The 20713-nt window shown below is 42.3% G+C and overlaps 1 protein-coding gene across 1 annotated transcript in view; it reads left to right on the top strand.

Moving 5' to 3' along the window:
- Window positions 1-19320, top strand: part of CPLANE1 (ciliogenesis and planar polarity effector complex subunit 1) — a 181289-nt gene extending 161969 nt beyond the window's left edge. Inside the window, exons 48-54 of the mRNA XM_077816770.1 lie at window positions 1603-1762; window positions 10843-10904; window positions 11369-11536; window positions 13509-13633; window positions 14017-14100; window positions 17803-17981; window positions 18535-19320. Of these exons, the coding sequence (XP_077672896.1) occupies window positions 1603-1762; window positions 10843-10904; window positions 11369-11536; window positions 13509-13633; window positions 14017-14100; window positions 17803-17981; window positions 18535-18669 (913 nt within the window). The 3' untranslated portion in view covers window positions 18670-19320. The remainder of the gene's footprint in view (window positions 1-1602; window positions 1763-10842; window positions 10905-11368; window positions 11537-13508; window positions 13634-14016; window positions 14101-17802; window positions 17982-18534) is intronic.
- The last annotated feature ends 1393 nt before the right edge of the window (window positions 19321-20713 follow it).

Here is a 20713-nt window from a genome sequence, read left to right as displayed (position 1 = left end):
TGAGGGAGAGTCAGATAGCCTAAAGTGTCACTCTGCTACACCCCAGCCTCTCCAATCAGAAAGTGATGGGGTGTGACTTGCACACTGTGCAGCCCCATCAGAGGGCAGTTCTGTTGGGGCACTAATTCAAACTCTTTTCTGGTTTCCCTGGAGATGGTGGTGCTGTCTGGGCTATGTAGCCCGTAATTCATGGGCCCTGGGCCCTGCCAGGCAACCCAGTAGGGTTTCCAACCCTCCAGGATTCTCCTGGAGTCTCCAGGAATTAAAGATTAATTTTTAATTAAAGATTATGCTATGTGATGAAACCTCTCCAGGAATATGTCCAACCAAAACTGGCAACCCTACAACCTGGCTGGTAAATGCCCAGCCGAGTCTCGTAGCATCCGCTTGTCCTGGGGCACCGATCACTGCACACCTCCCACCACCCTCTGGCTATATTAAACAGCATTGTATGTGTTTGTTGAACAGGGACACTTGCGGTGTGAAAAATGTTTCTCTGGCATCTGGACCTTTACTGTACATTGACCAAGAAATTTGGACTTTGACAGAAATTAATTGGCTTCGCTGAGTTAAACCACAGTGAGCCCCTGTGTGTACATCCCCATTCAGAAATAAAGTGACTTTAACTCAGTTAATATTAATTCACTTCCAGAGTGAATTAACCTAAATCAAATTAAGGCCACTTCAATTCTGAATAACAGTTTTCACACAGGGATTTAATGCTATTTAATTAATCCACTTCAAATTGACACCTTTAGTTAATTTGGATTAATTTTCCTGGATGTCCTCATGTAGACAAGCCCTTAGTTTCTCTTAGTCAGTTTTTCTGTTTATAAAAGGGAGATAATACTTATCTACCTACTTACCTTAAAGAGGTACTGCAAGGATTATTTATTTAGTCTATTTCTAAAGCACTTGGAAGGCAAACTGCTATATAAATCCTAAGTAATGTTACTAATATTTATTATTGGCCATTACACTATCATTAAAAAATTCAAAAAGGTATTCACATATTAAAGAGAGTCTTAGTTAAAGTTTATGATGAGCATCTTAAATTAACATTACCAATTGTTCTACAAAGGGTCCCATTAAGATTATATTGTTAAATATGAAAAAACCTTTTCCTCTATTTAAAACAATCTTTTAAATCTTAGTCAAATGTTCTCGTTTAGGTGACCCTACGTAGTGGCATGGGAAAAGATAGATGATGGTATCTATCTAATCTAGTTCTCTAGGTTCTTATACCATTACTATATATTTAAAGAATACTTAAAAACTCTTCTCTTTTTATCTTTTCCCACCTTTGTACCAAGAACAATTTTTTATTTAAAGCTTTGATTACAGAGCATTATTTGTATGTAGCCTAAATACACAATCAAAAAGAAAAGATACCTTTAGAAAACCCCGTGAAAAATATTTGCATGCCAGGATTTCTAGTAAGTTACACTTTATATAATAAATTACTATTCCAGTTGATCATTATTTAGGCTTTTTGTGTCTGAATTTTAGTATATCATTATATATCTGTGTTTTCATGTAACCCTCATCACTATAATTTAAAGGACACATACTGAATTGTTTCACGCTTATACCTGTTCTCAGAATCCATGATACTGCAGCTGGACATTCTCCAAAAACAGAAAGAGAGAGAAAAGAGATACAAGCATGGATGAAAAGAAAAAGGAAAGAAAGACTGACAGAATATCTTAAAAAACTGGATGAACAAAGAGAATATAATCCATTTAATTTGAGAAATAATATGGTAAGATTACTGGGTGTCTGGAATAGTCACTGTTGCATTAATATAGGTTAGTGTGGCAAAAAAAATATGAATTTCTTTTAATGGATTGGTATAAACCAGGGGTGGCCAACCCGTGGCTCCAGAGCCACATGCGGCTTTTCAGAAGTTAACATGCGGCTCCTTGCATAGGCACCGACTCCGGGGCAGGAGCTACAGCTGCCAACTTTCCAGTGTGCCGGGGGATGCTCACTGCTCAACCCCTGGCTCTGCCACAGGCCCTGCCGCCACACTACCCCTTCCCGCCCCCTCCCCTCAGTCTGCAGTGCCCTCCCTCCTCCCCAGAACCTCCTGCATGCCATGAAACAGCTGACTGGGAGGTGCGGAGAGGAAGGGGGAGGTGCTGATTGGCAGGGCTGCTGGTGGGTGGGAGGTGCTGGGAGCGGGAGCGGGGGGGTGATGGGGAGCTGCCGACATATTACTGTGGCTCTTTGTCAATGAACATTGGTAAATTCTGGCTCCTGCTCAGGCTCAGGTTGGCCACCCCTGGTATAAACTAAGGCTGAGTTGGGTAGTGCAAGTTTGGAGAAATGGTTAATAATCGGTGAGTATTTGGAAAACTAATTGGATAACTGTGTGTTTACAAAATTTCCTACATTTAGGTTGTTGGGGACTGTTGAATTTTGAGAAAGATGATGACTTGAGAAAGATGATGAATACCACCCTAGTTGTGTCAAGGGTGGTAGGTAGTTAGTTGAAACTAGTAAGCGATAGGATGTTTCTAACTGTTCCTCTCACTCTTCCTTGTTGGAGGTGACTAAGGTCAGAGGCAAATGTGCTATTCTCATGATATGTCACCCCCTGTCTACAATGGAAGAGGCTGTGATATCTTTAGATGAAAAGTTTCTTTCAGCTTTCATTAGGAGATACCTGTCTTTCAAGAGCAGTAAAAGTTTGTTGTTAGGAAGGCCTGAACCTTTATTACTTCTGTCCTCAAAGGGAAGCAAGACTGATTTAAAAATCTGAGCTCTTATGTGTGAGGCCAGTCAGATCTTGACATCCTTTAAATGGTGCTGATATGGCAGTAATGGAAACTGTCCTTGACAGTGATGCATTCAGACATGCATGGCTACATTCAGTTTTACACAGAGGTTCAGTAGAAACTTGATGACTGGCATGTGTTAGAAGGAACCTTTCCCATCAAAAGATGAAGGGGTGTGTCACAGAGACTCAGACAATTCACTGTTCAGTTTGAAATCATAAGTGCTCAGTTCATTCAGAATCCGGGTTCTTGGCTTCCCTACTGGCAGAAACCAAAAGATTCCAAGTCCCCAACCACAAGCAGTATAAAACCTAGAAGATTTAGAAGGAGATTCCACCACCTCCCTAGGTAACCCATTCCAGTGCTTCCCCACCCTCCTAATGACAATTTTTTTCCTAATATCCAACCTAATATCCTCCCTCACTGCAACTTGAGTCCACCTTGTTCTGTCATCTGGTACCACTGAGAACAGTCTAGATCTGTCGTCTTTGGAACCCCCTTTCAGGTAGTTGAAAGCAGCTATCAAATCTCCCCTCATTCTTCTCTTTTGCAGACTAAATAATCCCAGTTCCTTCAGGCTCTCCTCATAAATCATGTGCTCCAGCCCCCTAATAATTTTTGTTGGCCTCCACTGGACTTTTTCCAGTTTTTCCACATCCTTCTTGTAGTGTGGGGCCCAAAACTGGATACAGTACTCCAGCTGAGGCCTCACCAATGTCGAATAGAGGGGAACGATCACGTCCCTCCATCTGCTGGCAATGCCCCTATTTATACAGCCCAAAATGCAGTGAGCCTTCTTGGCAACAAGGGCACGCTGTTGACTCCTATCCAGCTTCTTGTCCACCATAACCCCTAGGTCCTTTTCTGCAGAACTGCCGCCTAGCCGCTCGGTCCCTAGTCTGTAACGGTGCATGGGATTCTTCCGTTCTAAGTGCAGGACTCTGCACTTGTCCTTGTTAAACCTCATCAGATTCCTTTTGGACCAATCCTCTAATTTGTCTAGGTCCCTCTGTCTCCTGTCCCTACCCTCCAGCATATCTACTCCTCCTCCCAGTTTAATGTCATCTGCAAACTTGCTGAGGGTGCAATCCACGCCATCCTCCAGATCATTAATGAAGATATTGGAGAAAAACGGCCCTGGGGCTGACCTTTGGGGCACTCCGCTTGATACCGGCTGTCAACTAGACATGGAGCCATTGATCACTACCCACTGAGCCCGATGATCTAGCCAGCTTTCTACCCACCTTATAGTCCATTCATCCAGCCCATACTACTTTAACTAGAATGAACAATGCAAGCTCATATTAATTAGTTCACCACTTCGTCAAAGGATAGTGGACATGCACCAGCCCTTGTAATCTGAGCAGATTCCCCAAGCATTTTGGACAAACTTACTTTAATGTTTTATCCTTATGAGTAAGTTTATTAACTACAGAAAGATAAATTTTAAGCGATTGTAAGTGGTAGGCATAAAGGTCAGAGATAGTTACCTACGAAAATAAAAAGTAATGCATTCTAAATCCTAAGCTTTCAGACTAAGCAAGGTTTGAATCAAACAGGTTTTCTCACCCCACTGGATGTTGAAGGTAGGTTACAGTTGTTAATACACAGGCGGAATTTCCTTCTCAGCTTGGGACCAGTGTTTCTTCAGTCAAAGTCTTTGTCTTCCCAGCGTTCTTTTTGCCTGCAATGTAGGTAGGGGAGGAGAGAGGTGGTCTCATGATGCTACTGTCAGGTTTAAGTTCCAAGGAAGAATTGGGTCGCGAACTTATGGGTAGAGCCTTTCCAACTCTCTGAAGAACTTATCTCATGGGCGAAGACCGATCTGCCTTGGATCGGAGGGTGGAATGCTGAGATGGCTGCCAAGTGGACCTTGAGTGGTGATGATGATAGACTTTGGTGCTTCAGACCAAGGAAATAGTCTAAGATTGACTGCAGAGAAGCTTGAGTCAGGCAGAGGCTCCACTCGGCTGCCCAGCAAGAGAAATGTTTCCACTTAGCCAGGTAGGTAGCTCTGGTAGAGGGTTTCCTGCTACCTAGCAAGACCGGTGGGATTTGTTCCAAGCAGGCCCTCTTGTCCAGATGCAGCCATGCTGTCAGGTGCAGGGAGGCAAGCTTTGGATGAAGAAGCTGTCCGCAATCTTGTGAGATTAGGTCCAACCTGAGTGGGCGCATCCACGGGGCTGCCACTGCAAGATCTAGAAGCATGCAGAACCAATGTTGATGTGGCCATGCTGGAGCAATTACAGTAACTCGTCCCTTGTCGTCTTTGATCTTCAGGAGGACCTGAAGGAGAATCAGGAGGGAAGGTGTCCAGCAGGTTGTTGTTCCATGATAGCAGGAAGGCATCAGACAGGGAGCCCTTGCCTTGACCGAGCCTCAAACAAAACCAATGGCATTTCCTGCTCTCTGCAGTGGTGAACAGGTCCACCTGGGGAGTCACCCACCTCTGGAAGATGAGGCCGGCAACTTCCAGGTGGAGAGACCACTTGTGGTGAGAGGAAAAGGACCTGCTGAGGTGATATGCTAACCCATTCCAGACCTCAAGGAGATACGATGCTTCCAGGTGAATGGACTGCTTCACGCCAAACTCCCAGAGTCTGAGGACTTCCTGGAAAATGATCCCGGAGCAAGCTCCTCCTTGCTTGTTGACATAGAAAACTGCCACTGTGTTGTTCGTCAAGACCTGCACTGACTTGTCTGAGAGTTGCGGAAGGAACACCTTGGAGGCCAAGTGTATCGCCCTGAGTTCTTTTACATTTATATGCCTTGATAGATCTCTGCGCCCAGAGACCTTGGATCTTGATGTTGCCAATGTGGGCACCCCGCCCCTGATCTGATGCAAAGTCATCATGAGCTGTGGGGTTGCAAAGGGTACCCCGGTCAGCACTAAGTCTGAATCTAACCACCACATCAGGGATGCCAGAACTGGCGATGGAATGGTTAGAATCAAGTCTAAACGGTGTCTGCTTAGGGAGTAGTCCGATGTCGGCCACATTTGAAGTGGCCTGAGGTATAGTTAAGCATGCTGCATGACATAGGTGCATGCCACCAGAGTGACCTAGAAGCTGTACACACACATGGTTAGCTGAGATGATTAGGTCCTCCATAGCTGTGAACCTGGACTCTGGATGGAAGGTCCAGGCCTGAGATGCATTGAATTCTGCCTATAAATGCTATTTTCTGCACCCGGATGAACATTGACCTTTGTTCCTTTTATTTAGAGTTCCTTAGCCAGACAGATGGCTTGAATGACGTTGATACTATGCTGAACCTGAGCCTGTGATCAGTCTCTTATCAACCAATCGTCTACATATGGCTAAATCTGTATACCTCAATATAGCCTGATATAGGCTGCAACTACTGCCATGCACTTTGTGAAAACTCAGCAGGCCAAAGGGAAGCGCTGTAAATTGGTCATGGCTCTGACCCATCACGAATCTGAGGAATCTCCTGTGTCCACGGAAAATGAAAGATGTGGAAATACATGTCCTTCAAATCGAGGGCGGTGTACCAGTTCCTTGGAGTCAGGGAGGGGTTGATGTAGGTCCAGGGAGACCATTTGGAACCTCAGCTTCTTGAGATATTTGTTGAGGCATTGCAGGTCTAGGATGGGCCAGAGGCCCTCTTTTGCCTTGGGAATCAAAGGAAACCCCTCTTCCCTCTCAGTTCTGGAGGAACTATTTCCACAGCCCCTGCCCGCAGGAGGGTTTGCACCTGTTGGACGCGAAGTTGCTTGTGAGAAGGGTCCCTGAAAATGGACAGGGAGCGGGGGTGAGGTGGAGTGATAGAAATTGAAGGGTGTGCCCCTTTGCTATGCTACTTAATACCCAATGGTCCGATGTGATTGGTGACCATGCAGGGAGGTAGGGCGAAAGCCGGTCTGAAAATAAAGGGGACAATGGATCCGGAATAATGACTGGTAAGTCATCCTCAAGCATGCCTTCAGAAGGCCTGCCTGTTCCCACTTGTGAACTGGCTAGTGTCCTGCTGGGATGTGGAGGAAGATGGTTGGCCCTGATGGTATATGTAACCTTTTCCTTTCCTCCTATAGGGCTCATGTCTGGGGGGCCCCTGAGAACCTGGGCAGCAGCAGTGATATGATGTGTTTCCTCAAGGTTGATGGTATATAAAGGCCTAAGGATCGCAGCGTAGCCCTAGAGTCCTTGAGATCATGCAGTTTGGAGTCTGTTTGCTCAGAAAACAGTGCAGCTCCCTGAAAAGGGAGCTCTTGTACCAACTGCTGAATCTCATGAGAGAACCCCAAAGATTGCAACCAAGAGCTGCGTCTCATCGCCACTGCTGACACCATTGTCCTGGCTACGGAGTCTGTCACATCTAAGGCGGCCTGGAGAGAGGTCCTGATCCCCACCTTCCCTTTGTCTATGATGACCAGAAACTCTTGCCTTGACTCCTGTCAAGGTTCCTTCCCCACTCTGAACTCCCAGGATACAGATGTGGGGACCTGCATGAAAGATCCCCTAAGCTTATTCTTACCAGCTTAGGTTAAAAACTTCCCCAAGGTACAAACTTTGCCTTGTCCTTGAACAGTATGCTGCCATCACCAAGCATTTTAAACAAAGAACAAGGAAACAGCCCACTTGGAGACGTCTTCTCCCAAAATATCCCCCCCACCCCCTTTCCTGGGGAAGGCTTGATGATAATCCTCACCAATTGGTACAGGTGAACATAGACCCAAAACCTTGGATCTTAAGAACAATGAAAGATCAATCAGGTTCTTAAAAGAAGAATTTTATTTAAAGAAAAGGTAAAAGAATCTCCTCTGTAAAATCAGGATGGTAAATACTTTACAGGGTAGTCAGATTCCAAACAGAGAATCCCTCTAGGCAAAACCTTATAAGTTACAACAAGACACAAAAACAGGAATATACATTCCCTCCAGCACAGCCTATTTTACAAGCCATTAAACAAAAGAAAATCGAACACATTTTCTAGCTAGATTACTTACTAACTTAACAGGAGTTGTAAGGCTGCATTCCTGATCTGTTCCCGACAAAAGCATCACACAGACAGACCAAACCCTTTGTCCCGTCTTGGCCATTTTGGGTCAGGTGCCAGCGGGGTTATCGTAGCTTCTTAACCCTTTATAGGCGAAAGAGTTTTGCCTCTGGCCAGGAGGGATTTTATAGCACTGTATACAGAAAGGTGGTTACCCTTCCCTTTATATTTATGACAACGCCTGAGGCAGGGAGTCCTTAAATTTTGTCACTGAGTCCCAGATATTAAATTCATATCTCCCCAGCAGCTTAGCATCAAGCTGCTTAACATCTTTATTTTTGGGTGTGGCACTCGTCTCGCCCTGTCTGTCCCACTCCTTAGCCGCGGAAACTGCCAAGGACCTCAGGGGAGGGTGAGAATACATGTACTTGAATCCCTTGGTGTGAACATAGTACTTTTTCTCTGCCCTTTTGGATATTGGGGGCAGACATGATGGGGTCTGGCAGAGTGCCTTCACCAGCTTTACCACCCCATCATGAACTGGCAAGGCCACTTTGGAGGGGCCCACTGCATTCAAAATATCAAATAGGCTATTCATTGGCTCCTTCAATTCCTCTGCCTCCAGTCCCAGGTTGGCAGCAACTCTTTTAAGTAGTTCCTGGTGAGCACCAAAGTCACCTGGAGGCAGTGGGATCATGGGGCCCATAATCACCTCATCTGGGGATGATGAGAATGCCACCACTACTGGAGGGACTGGCTCTTCCACCTCTCTGGGCATGGTCTCTACCGGGGGTACTGCCGAGGATTCAGAGCCTTGGTCAGAGCCTGAGTCAGCTTCTAGAACCTGCTTAGGTAGGGCTTCAGCTTATCTTTGGGAGATTGCAGAAGACAGTGGCTGAGAGAATGGTCCGGGTAATGCTGGGAACCACGCCGGGTTCCAATATTGCCATTGAAGTGCCCACTGCCCTGGAGGCCAAACTCCCATAGATAGTCCTGCACTGAAATCCAGTGCATAGGCAGAATGACATTGCCTCTTTTGTGGGGGAGTTGACTCACCTCCAGAGCTCTAAAAAGATGACTCCATGTCCAAAGGCCGAGGAAGGGCCGTTGTCTCTTTCTCCTGCCAGCCGTGGTGAGCCCGGGGAGCAGTCCCAAGGTGCTGGGGAACGATGTCGAGGGTACAGTGACTGGCATCCTTTCACTGGAGACCGACTCTGGGATACTGGCAACCGGTGCTGGGCAGATGGAGACTGGTGTCTCAACATTAGAGACCAACATGGAATAGACATGAGCAAATACTCAAAGAAGAAGAATAATTTACATTTAATACTGTTCACAATGTTTGTGGATATATTTGGAATATTAAATAATTTTTAAAACAAAAGCTAATAGCTATTAATAGGCAGTAGGTTTAAAACAAACAAAAGGAAGTACTTCTTCACACAACACATATTCTGAAGGCCAAAAATATAACTAGGTTCAAAAAAGAATTAGATAAGTTCATAGATGGCTATTAGCCAAAATGGTCAGAGATGCAACACCATGCACCAGGTGTCTGTAAACTTTCAACTGTTAGAAGATGGGACGGGACAACAGGGGATGGATCACTCCAAATTGCCCCGTTCAGTTCATTCCCTCTGAAGCTTCTTCTGGCATTGGCCACTGTTGTGCTAGAATGGACCATTGGTCTCGCCCAGTTTGGTGGTTCTTAAGTTCATGGGTAGTAAAGCCACCAAAGTATTTCCTACACTCTAAACTCTGCCTCTGTTACTGTATACATTCATAGAATGAAAGTTTGGTTTGAAATATCTGCACTACAGTGTAATTTCAGCATAACCTTTGCATTTCTGTTCTTTAGCAGACTCACATATAAACACAATTTCCCCCCTCAAATCTTGTTTCAGAGACTATTTCTCAGTCTATCGAGTGATGTAAAATGTGGTGATGTCACCTGGGATTTTTCAGGGCTTGGAAAGAAATTGCAGTATCTCAGTTGTCACCTCCTCTCCCCTCCCCCCAAATAAATAAATACAAACTGTTGCCTTGTCAGCAACCAAAAATCTGGTGGCTTCTTGCTAGCAGCATTTGTCTGTTCTTAATAAGTGAAGAGCTCTCTTCAACTTAATCGACAAGAAATCTGTAGCTAAAGCTCTACAGGGGTTGAGACCTTGCCCAACAGCAAACACATCCTCTGTTCTTGTGCTGATCAGCCAGATCCACAGAGCTGTCAGTAACTCCTGTATTGTTAACCTCCCCTGTCTTTGAGCTATGATTGGCTCAGCTCTTAGGTTGCAACTATGTAAGCCATGGGAAAACTGCCTACCCATAATGGTGACTTTCTGTTCACATTCAGAAACTCCTAATGATCATGTCTAGTAACTACCACGCTCTTCTTCTGATTGTTTCTTGGCAGTTCTGAGTTGCTCTGATCCGTGTGCCAAAACAGATAATTCAGACAAATCCATGTTCCCTCCCTGCTGCTTTCTTGCCCTTTCCCATGTGCCAGATCTCATGATTTTGTTGTATCACAATATTTGGTGCTTTTCTTAAAGCTTCTGCTCCTGGAGTTATGTGATGGTGAGAGAATACCTATTTTAATTTAGAAAAAAGTTTCTGGACCTCAAAAGATTGGAAACATGTTCTCTAGCAGCTCAAGAACCAAAGGGCACCCCCCAAAATTATTTTGTAAAAAAAAACCCCTCACGATTGTTAAGTCAATCTCTTGATATTTTGACTCAGGAGCTTTGATGCTTGGGGTTGGCAATTACAACCTTTCTTTGAAAATAAAATATGTTGCAGTTTAAAGCATGTGGTTTACACAGTCAGGAATGGTGACTTGGCAGAGTTTGTGCCATATGAACAAGCAGTTGGGCTCCCGGGGGTTGGGTATGTTTCCTGAGTTTGGGAGAACTGAATGCATAATATTAGCCTGAACTCCTGCTGAGCCAGTACAGTTCCACTTTGCTCCTTACTCTGGGTAATGCCTCAAAGACACAGTCTAACCTCAAAAAGAGTAGCTATAATAAATAAGATCTGATAAGATTTTTAGGAGGTGAACTAAATGTATAGCAAGTTAAATGCTTGTTTTCATTTTCTTTTATAGCAGTTTGGTCTCTCTGCAAAGGAAATCAAATTGAGCCAGAAAAAGAAAGATGAAAAAGATAAGTAAGTTACTACGAGTGTCATTCTGGGACTTCTTATGTACTTTTAAATTTAACCATTCTGCCAGTCTCGGTGCCTAGCTAATTATGTCTGTCTTAACTCTGGAGTTTCAGATATTAATAACTTTTGATGTAAAAAGCATCAACAGTTTGTGTCATAATTCTCATTAAATTGTATTTGGGAGAAAGTTGAATATTTAACTTTTTCTGGTCCATATCTTTGTATTCTATTAACTATTTTTAATGTAATGTTCTGATTCGTTCTATTGAGGCTGTTAATTGCACCAATTATCTTAATTTGTGCAACTGAGTTCAGTGATCGCAGAAAGTATTTCAGTAACCATCATAAAAGGATGTTATGAAAGTGGACTGAGGAATCCATAAAACAGCTCTAGTTAAAATAAATAACTTTCACTGAATGATATAATGAACTAATGTATAACTTTTGCCTTACTCTTCTCTCCAAAGAGCCCTGTTCTCTGAACATCATAATCTTAGAGTCTCACAAGCGCTTTCCCTAATGAACGAGATGTTATCTGAGACAGTGCAGCTTCCTGCAAGTGAATTGAGACCATTGTCCAAAACAATGAGATCCCCTCGAGATTTCAGAAAGCAGCACCCCACATCTGCTAGAGGGTAACATATTTACAATTCAAACATACTTTGGTGTACAGGCCTCCCAAATGCACATCAGATTTGCTAGTTGAGATGTTTCAGAGTAACAGCCGTGTTAGTCTGTATTCGCAAAAAGAAAAGGAGTACTTGTGGCACCTTAGAGACTAACCAATTTATTCTGTGTGACATGGATTAAGTTCAAATGAGTTAAATGTAATGGCAGTGGGCAAAATGGCTGGGTCTCTCTAGCTGATGTTTAACCTGGTGTTTGGAAGTCTCCAGCTGGCACACAGCTAGCATAGCTAGCTCCTACACCATCCTCTGGCAAGCACCAGAGAACAGAGCATTGAATGCTGCTGTTTTGGCATGGCTTGTGGATTACCCCTTGGGGATCATAGCCAGATAACCAGCTCCTTCAAATCCACCCCCACTTACCTGCATCCAGGAGATACTGAGCACAGCCGAGAGAATCTGGTGGCTCATGAGTCCATGAGCCCTGTAACATCTGATAACAATCACCAATTTTTTTTTAAAAGTCCTAGACTAGTGAAAACTGAGCAATTTACCTGAACCTACTTGTAGTTGCATGTGTAACACTTCTGCCATGTGGAACTGGCAGCAACAAGGTCTAGGGGTTTCTTTTCAGCAATACAACACCCTCTCGGTGCCTCTAAGAGGCAATAGTTCCCCTCTTGCAAGCATAGAGTCTGAGTGTAGAAAAGAAAATTTTAATAAAAAAGGGGGAAAGAAACCCAGCAGGATTTATAAGCAAGCAGGATTCATAAGCAAAACACCCTCCCCCAAGTAGGTGGGGCAGTGTATTTTGCCTCAGGTTCTAAAGTCCAACAATTAAATGTTCCTTTAATGTGCCCGTTACTTCTCCCTCCACTGCACCCCACTCACAGTTGTTGTCCTTGGTCAGTGAAGATCCAGAGTGAATCCAGGTGCATTCACATGAGTTCACCTCCCATCTGGGGGTGGAGGGAAGAAGGCATTTTGTTTGCTCCCTGGCTGCTCAGCTGGCCACTCCGCTAGCTGCACTGGCCGCCTGACTGGCCGCTCGTTGCTCTGCCGCTCCTACTAGGATTTCTTGAGGTCCTACCACTTAACACAGCTTTATGTTCTCAGTGTGGGAGCCTCATTGCCAGTGCAGGCTAGGCAATTGCTTTCACCAGAGATTCTGTCTCATCACAGGTCAAATGTTTAGGCCTGGTTATTAGTGTTTTCAGCTCTATTGATACACAACAAAATAATCAGCTGTCATTACACAGTGGAGAGAGAGGCTAGTCAAACGGTGGCTAGGATTCTTAGATGGCACCCACGCCACCAGGTACAAACACCTGTCCCCACCCTCTCTCAACTAAACTGGGCTTTGGCCCTCCTGTCCCCTGCGTAACGAGTGCAGTTCAGTTGAGGATGAGTCCCTCAATCAGGGTATGCCAAGCACAGTTCTGCTATCCTTGATTCACACAACAAGGATAACAACACTTTATTACCACTGCCCTCAATAACAAAGTGCCTTGTGATCCAACACCAGCCAAAAGTGATCTTTTGGGCAAAGCAGCCCCATGATGCTGCACACATAGGCAGAATGGGCATGTCTATGCAAACAAGGTTGGTTCCTGAAGTCTTCTTCCCCAGCTCATCTGTAGGTGTCAGAGGAGAGCTCATGCAGACCCTGCTTACATATGTATTGGTTTTCAGCAGAGCCTCCTGAATTTATACCCCTTCTCCTTTTCTAGACAGAAATACTTCCACAGAAGTGACTTACATCACCGAGATAGTTAACTCTTCTTTGTTTTGTACTTTGCTGCTTATTGCCTTGTAGAAAATAATGGTATTTCATTTAATGTTACAAATTATTAAATATCCTCCCCTAGATATTATTGTTTCAAACATAGTTTGTTTTTATTGCAATACATTTGTACTAGTATAATTGTATATTGCTAGCAGTGGTAAATATGTATTTTTTTTTTTTTAATTCTTGCTTTAGAAGTCGTCCTGGTAGTCGCAGTCTATCAGCAAGTCAAGCTGAAAGGAGCAGAACTGCTGCCAAACCAGACTTTGGTAAAGCAAGATCCCATTCCACTCCACCTCAGGGTTTAGCTCAGTCTGCGGGTAAGAATTGAAATTCTGCTCTCTCCCCCCTCACGCACCTCCCCCCCCCTCATTTGTACATGGAGGCTAACAAGCTTATGGTGTAATGCAGGCTCCAGACCCAAGATCTGGATTGTTCTTTGAAGATGAGAATGTCGCTCTTATGATGACTTTAGCCTCTCAGATAGGATGTCAGTTATTTGACTGCTTCACCATTCCTTTCTGTATTCATGAAGGTCTTCATGTGAAATTTGTCCAGAGTCCATAATAAAAGGTAGTGTGGAACCCAGGAAGCAGGCACTTACTTGACACTCTCTCTCTCTCTTCCTTTTTGAAAACCCACATATATTACACACAATACTAAAACTGGTTGCAGTAAAACTGGTTTGTATGTGTTTTTTTAGGAACTGCCACTGTGGTATTACAGAAGAATATATCCAAAGGGAGGATTAGAAATGCAAGACATTATCCTGTTAACTCTAGGCAAGGTAAGCTATACAGAACAAAGAAATGGTGCTTTAAACTAAAAGATTAATATAGTGCTGTGTTTTACAAGACCTAAAAAACTCTGAGGTAAGTAACTATTTAAACAGTAAGACAAAATTATTGCATTTCTGAATTATTACTGCACATTTCAGGTGGTATTTTTGTATGGCACAGTACTCAAGACTAGAACTGGTTGAAAAATGGGGGGGGAAGGTATCCCCCTTTTTTTTACTGAAAATTTTTGAATTTTTAAATGTTTTGACATGTTCTACCAGTGATTGAACGCCCTTTAACAACCTGAAAAGTGCAGTAAGTGCCTTGAAATGCATTGTTTAGCTCATCATTTCTATGAAATGGAATTTATGAATTGCAGTAGGAAAATAGTAAAGCTCATACATTTATGAAGCAGTGTACGGGAGGCAGCACAGGAGAGAAGTAGCGATTAACTGGGTTCAGTTCCCAGCTTTACTACAAATTAGTATTGTGACCTTGAGCAAGTCCCTTCATCTCTCTGTAAGGCTGTTTCCCCTCAATTAGGGCATATAGGTAGTACTGCAGTACAAACAATAAATATATCTATGATAGGAGAGTGGAAGCAGTCATATGGTACTACTCAAAAAATTAGGAAGACCTAATTCGGCCAGACAAGGTTTGGAAAAGGAATTTAGGATATATTGAGGCCTAAGTCTCCTTTCCATTACCCATGTTTATGCTAGTCTCACTGGTGTTTAAGTAGTGTAATGGAGTAGAGACCCTACTCGAACTAGCCTCATGTGGTGTGACTCTGTTTGATTGTCCTGTCTATTTGCTATTTCTGTATGAAGTTACTATTTTTCTAAAATGGTTGTTTATGAACTTTTGGGTTATGTGAGCTCCAGCTGGAGTCTCCTTTTGTGTAATTAGGTCTACTTATCATATCTTAGAAGTAGTTAAGGCTTTTACTAAGGGTTCTAAGAACATTTGGAAAGTGTCCTCATAATCTCACAGCCTGCCCACAAGCTAGGCAGGTGAATGGGCAGGAAACCAAGTAGATTTCCCTCTGAGTTTCATCAGAATCAACACATTCCCATGAAACATTTCAGTTTTGATAGGAAAACGTTACATTGAGAAATTTCAGACCAGTTGTCGTAGCAAGATCCAATTCCAATTGTCAGTTCCTCAGGAGAATATAAGAAGCTTGCTGATTCCTGCCTAAAAAGTTTAAATGCCACTCATTGTATTGGAGTCCAGTGGCACCTTAAAGACTAACGGATTTATTTGGGCATAAGCTTTCGTGAGTAAAAAACCACTTCAGTTGCATCTGATGAAGTGGTTTTTTACCCACAAAAGCTTATGCCCAAATAAATCCATTCGTCTTTAAGGTGCCACCGGACTTCTTCTTGTTTTTGTGGAAACAGACTAACATGACTACCCCCTGATACTTGACTCGTTGTATTGCATATATTGTATTATCTGTAGCTTTTTATACTGTGAATTTTTATACTGTGTCACCATAAAGTGTGAGTGCCTTCCAGTCATGCATTAAGCAATGTTACTGTGCATGTCACATTGTCCAATCACTCATCCTCAAAGGACAAGCATAAGCAGTGGAGTGTCTTATTTTGGTAGGTTTTTCAGGTTTTTTAAATATACATGATGATAGGCATTTATAAGGAGGCACGTTAAAGAAATTTCCCTTGCACTTGTGAGGGAAGGTGGTAAGGTTTGTGATGGCCCTTAGTTCTTGGGGGAGCTCATTCCACAGTCTTAGACCAGCCTCTGATAAAGTTCTGTCTCCCACACATTCAAGTTTTTCCTTATTATAGAGTTCCATTGTGCCAGAGGAGTGAAGTTGTTGACCATGGTGTTAATCCTGGAGCTTTAGTGGTCTTTTAGATATATCCTGGACCCAGACCATGGAGTTCCTTTAAGATAAGGACTGAGACCTTGAACTTGATTCAGAGTTTTGTTAGGAGCCAGTTTAGAGAGCGGAGAACAAGTTTGATGTGCTCACAGTAGCCTGTGTTGCTGAGGAAATGTGCTGCAGCATTGTGTACTAGTTGGAGTTTCCCAAGTGCTGAAGGCTTCATGCTCATGTATATCATGTTTCTGTAGTCCAGCCAAGAAATGACAAAGGCATGAATTACTGAGGCCAGGGCATCTTCAAAAAATCACTTCATGTTGGGAGTCTAGACTGTCCTCCAATGTCCTTGATTCCAAGGTCGAGGAAAGTATGACATCTGCTTCAAGAAACTGAACTGCAGCAACATCACTTATGCATGAGTCCAGAGTGAATGTCAGAGAATCTAGGGGACTATAAGGCACCATATGCTACTGAGCTGGTGTAACTAGAAGAATCAAAGGTGGCATTTTTTATTACTGTATTATTGTATACCTCCAAAATCCAGGGTCTTGGGATTATTTTCATAGAAGATAAATTCAAAGGAGAGTCTCTAGTGGGACTATATTTTTTTTTAAATGGGGGATTTAGTGAGTTTTGGAATATATTCTATAAAACAAACTTCTAGCCTTGTCTCTGACTGACATAATTTCCATCTTTTTGTTTAACAAAAATCTTAAAATTGTGCATTGTTAGTCATTGTAGGCTGCTGAATACAAGAGGAGAAAACAAATTTAGCATTTGACCTTTTGATCAGTATTGCTAAAAGTAGTTGATATAGTTTAAACATTAAAGTGCCCTTCTGAGCTACATGATAAGAAATTTGATTCTTGTTCTTTTTGGCCTACTGGTTACACAAAACAACCTACATTTGAAACTCGACATTTTAATTTACAGAACTGTATTAATTTCTTCCATGAAGTGGTTCTGTGGGGTTATGAGGCCTCCAGTTTGTGGGGGGAATGGTCATTGGAGTTCACCAGATCTATTTATCAGTCTTGAGCCAAAAAAATTACCTAAGCAAGTACACTGCAGTGTTAGGCTGCTGTCTTCTTTCACCACAATATTCTCTCTTAGGCACATTCCACCCAGTTTAACAGTGTCCTAATTAATATAGTAATGAATTTGCTCCCATAACAGTTGTTTCTATGTTCTTGAGAAATCTGTGAGGCTTAAATCTTAAAATTAAGAACATTTACAAAAAAGGCTTTTCACAAAAAGCTATTTATCCTTTTGTGGAGATCCAAGCTCTAAAACCATGGAATATCCCTGGTCTCCACTCCCAGTCAAGGACATATGCTGGAGTTGCTCTTATTTTGAAATAGGTTCTGAAGAGATTAGGCCATTCTAAATGTATTTAGCCATGACTTTCACCCATTCTTTGTTCAAACATCCCCTTTTTAATAGTATTTGTAACATTCATCTGAGGATTTGGAGATTTGTCATGTTGTGGCCAGTTAGTAGCAGGGTAAGCAGCTCATTTTCCCTATCTTAGGCTTTGATTTTTTGAATAGGATTATGTTACAGCATCCATTCCCTGATCCTGAATTTCGTTTCTGCATGCTAGTTTTCTGGAAGACAAACACTCTGTGCTCTGACTACATAAAGACAGCAAGAAATATCTGCTGATCTGTGACTGGACAGATGAGATCATGAAGTTTCTGATATACTCTGAGTAGGGGGTGCTGCTAATATTTTAGGGACAGTGAGGGTACTGGGTATTTAGCTAGAAGTATTTCAACAGAACAGCTATAAAGGATACTGATTTTTATTTTATCACAAATTCATAAACAATGGCATGATTTCTTTGTGTTCCCCTATTCAGCCTCTGATTATCAAACACTCAGCACAAGGAATCTGAGAAGACCTACACCCTGTGCAGCTGCAATCCAGAGAGAAGAGACCGGTCTTGATTATGAGTCTGAGCGAGATTCAATAAGTCCTTGGAGTGTCCCTGATGATATCCAAAGACTCCTTCATGACAATTATGATTCCCTATTTGAGGTAAGGAGTCAGCGCCTATCTTGTGTCCAAAGGACAGGTATTTCATATGCCCTTAATTACCTCTTTTGCATTTGAAATAGATTTCACATCCAAAGTGTGAGAGTGCAGGAGGTGGAGGTAGTAGCTGAGGATTCTTGTTATAAATATTACAGCAGCAGTTTAGCGGAGCCTCATGTTCTCATTATAAAGCTGTTGCTACTGCCATGTCTTTACTGGTGTAGCATGGACTGGGAAAACAAACTACCTTATAACCTTGCAAGTGCATACTGATTTCTTGTATGCTGGGGGCTCACTTCAGTTGCTACCAAGTAGCCAACTGGGACACAATTGTGTAATAGCCTTGTTGCTTAGGCAAAAGAGAAATTAGCTTCCCTTTGGCACAAGCATGTCTTGTTCTCAAGATATTTTATAGAAAAGTCTAACTAGATGATTGTTTAAATCAGGACAAAAGTTTACGACACCAACACGATGAGCACTTCAGCTATCTGTATAGGGATTTCTAGAGGCCTTATACGTACCTTGGCTCACTGTTCACCCTCTTTTTCCCTCATAGGTCTCTGTGCCTCATGAAGAGGATTGTTCTCCTCTTAGCATTAATGACAGTGTATCTGAAAGCACAGGAAGTATCCTGAGCAAACTGGACTGGAACGCTGTTGAGGCTATGGTAGCGAATGTGGAAGAAAAGTGAAGAGAAGATGTCTCGACCTCTGTGCGGCCCTACCATTCCATTGTATTTTAAACAGAACCCTTCATTGAAACCCTTCAATTTGCAGTTATGCTTAAAACTCAATAGTGGATTATGACTCTTGTACCATGGAAAGTGTTTGAATCTCTTTGAAATAGGTTCCTTAGTTTCCTGGTTAAAGACCATATACTTTGGTGTTAATGTACATTGTCTCTTCAGCTTCTCTTATGCTCAGGACAGACTCTTGTAATCTCGTAAGAAAAATATCAGTTAGTTTAATGTAATTCCAAGTTAGGTTGATAGATGCTTTACAGACTTTGTTATAGAAATACTATTGACTTGTAATTGTAAACAGGGAATCAAGATGTCATGCAGTACCATGTTGAGACCCACCAGTTTTTAATCTTCCATTGAGCAATGCTGTAACTGAGTGGGTAAGGGAACTTGTGTGCCAATATTGACTTTATTTCTCAAAATAAGTGTACAGACAATTTAAAGAGTTTTAATGATCAGCTTTTCTCCTTCAACTACTTTAATATCAACTCGGTAAAAAGTTTCATTTTATACTTTTAGAGCAATGCAGTTAGTGTTAAGTATATTAACAAGTGTGATATTTTGATTTGGTTTTAATAAAATCTTGGTTTTGTCTGTTTACAGTGATATTCCTCCCAATACATCAAAAAACAGTAGAGAGTTTGCTTTTGCATTTTTATATTAGTGCCTTCTATTCTAAGTCATAGGTGGTGACCCTAAGCTAAAGTTCTTCCTTTCTTCTTCAGAGATTTTAAGGACCAGTCTGACTGCTGTTTCTTACTTAGCAGCATGAACTACAGCATAGCTTTGAGAAAGATACCTGAGTCCTTAAATCGTAACTTTTTTAGATAAGTGTTTAGCATGCAGAGACCATGAGTATTTATTCATTAGATTTGGTGAAAAGATGGCAGCGGGAAAGACCAGCAAATGTGGATAGTTTTCACTTTTAGCATCAGCTGCCTTTAGTAAAATATTAATTCAGGCATTTTATACAGCTACTTTTTTACATCCATCTATAGTTTTCCAGAGCACAACTATTTCCTAGAACTGATCAATTTTAAGCAGTGAAACTGGTTGACAGTACCTTCCTAATGAAACATTTTAGTTTTCAAGCTCTTTTTGTCCTCGAGCAGACACACCTTTATTGCTGTGCAGGTCAAAACCTATTCCTGTCCTTTTCATACTGCTAACAAACAAGTGAGTAGCCTAGGAACATCACCTCTTAATTTTAATCTGACACAAAAGTGTCAGCGAATGCCCTCAATAAAATAATAATGGCAACTCATGTAGCAAGTCTTAACTTTATTTGGTATATGCATAGGCCAAAAGCAGTAGGGTAATTACAGATAGACATTTTTAGGGTCAGCAATGTGGGAGGTAAGTGATGTATTTGATGAGCCAGAAATTAAGAGCAAGCATTCACCTGCTTATTGAGATGAAAAATTGTTGTTCATTACCACCTACACTATGAAGCCCATTTGGTCAATTACTAGGGTAGAATTGTAAATAATAATGCAGAAGTGTTCAATAAATGTTTGGGTTTTTTCCCCCCCTATGATAACTGAAAATAAAAAGGGACAGAGCTTAGGTCATTCTGATTGCTCCTACTTGGCCAGTACAGACCTAACACCCTTACCTGTCACAGCTCGCAATGTGTACACCACTCCTCCTCTGGCCATTCTGCACCGCCTCTCACTGAACAGAGGATGTATACTACATCCCACCTTGGGGATTCTCTGCCTCAAGGCATGGCTCCTGTTTGGTTTGAACACATAGAAAGCCCCTGTTCAAGAAAGGTACAAGAGGTTCTGTTATATAGTAGAAAGTCCTTGACATGACATACTTACTGCAGAAATGGTCCAGGTTTCAGATTTGGTGCACATCCCAACAAATCTCCCCAACATTTGCGAGTCTTCCACATATCATAGAGTATGCATTGACCCTGAAAAGGTCATGTTTACCTCTCAGGGTCCATGTAGCAGCTGTAACAACTTTCCATCAGCCTGCAGAGGGA

Source organism: Eretmochelys imbricata, chromosome 5 (genome assembly GCF_965152235.1).
Source record: "Eretmochelys imbricata isolate rEreImb1 chromosome 5, rEreImb1.hap1, whole genome shotgun sequence".
NCBI lineage: Eukaryota > Metazoa > Chordata > Testudines > Cheloniidae > Eretmochelys > Eretmochelys imbricata.
This window is presented reverse-complemented; position numbering and strand designations above follow the sequence as displayed.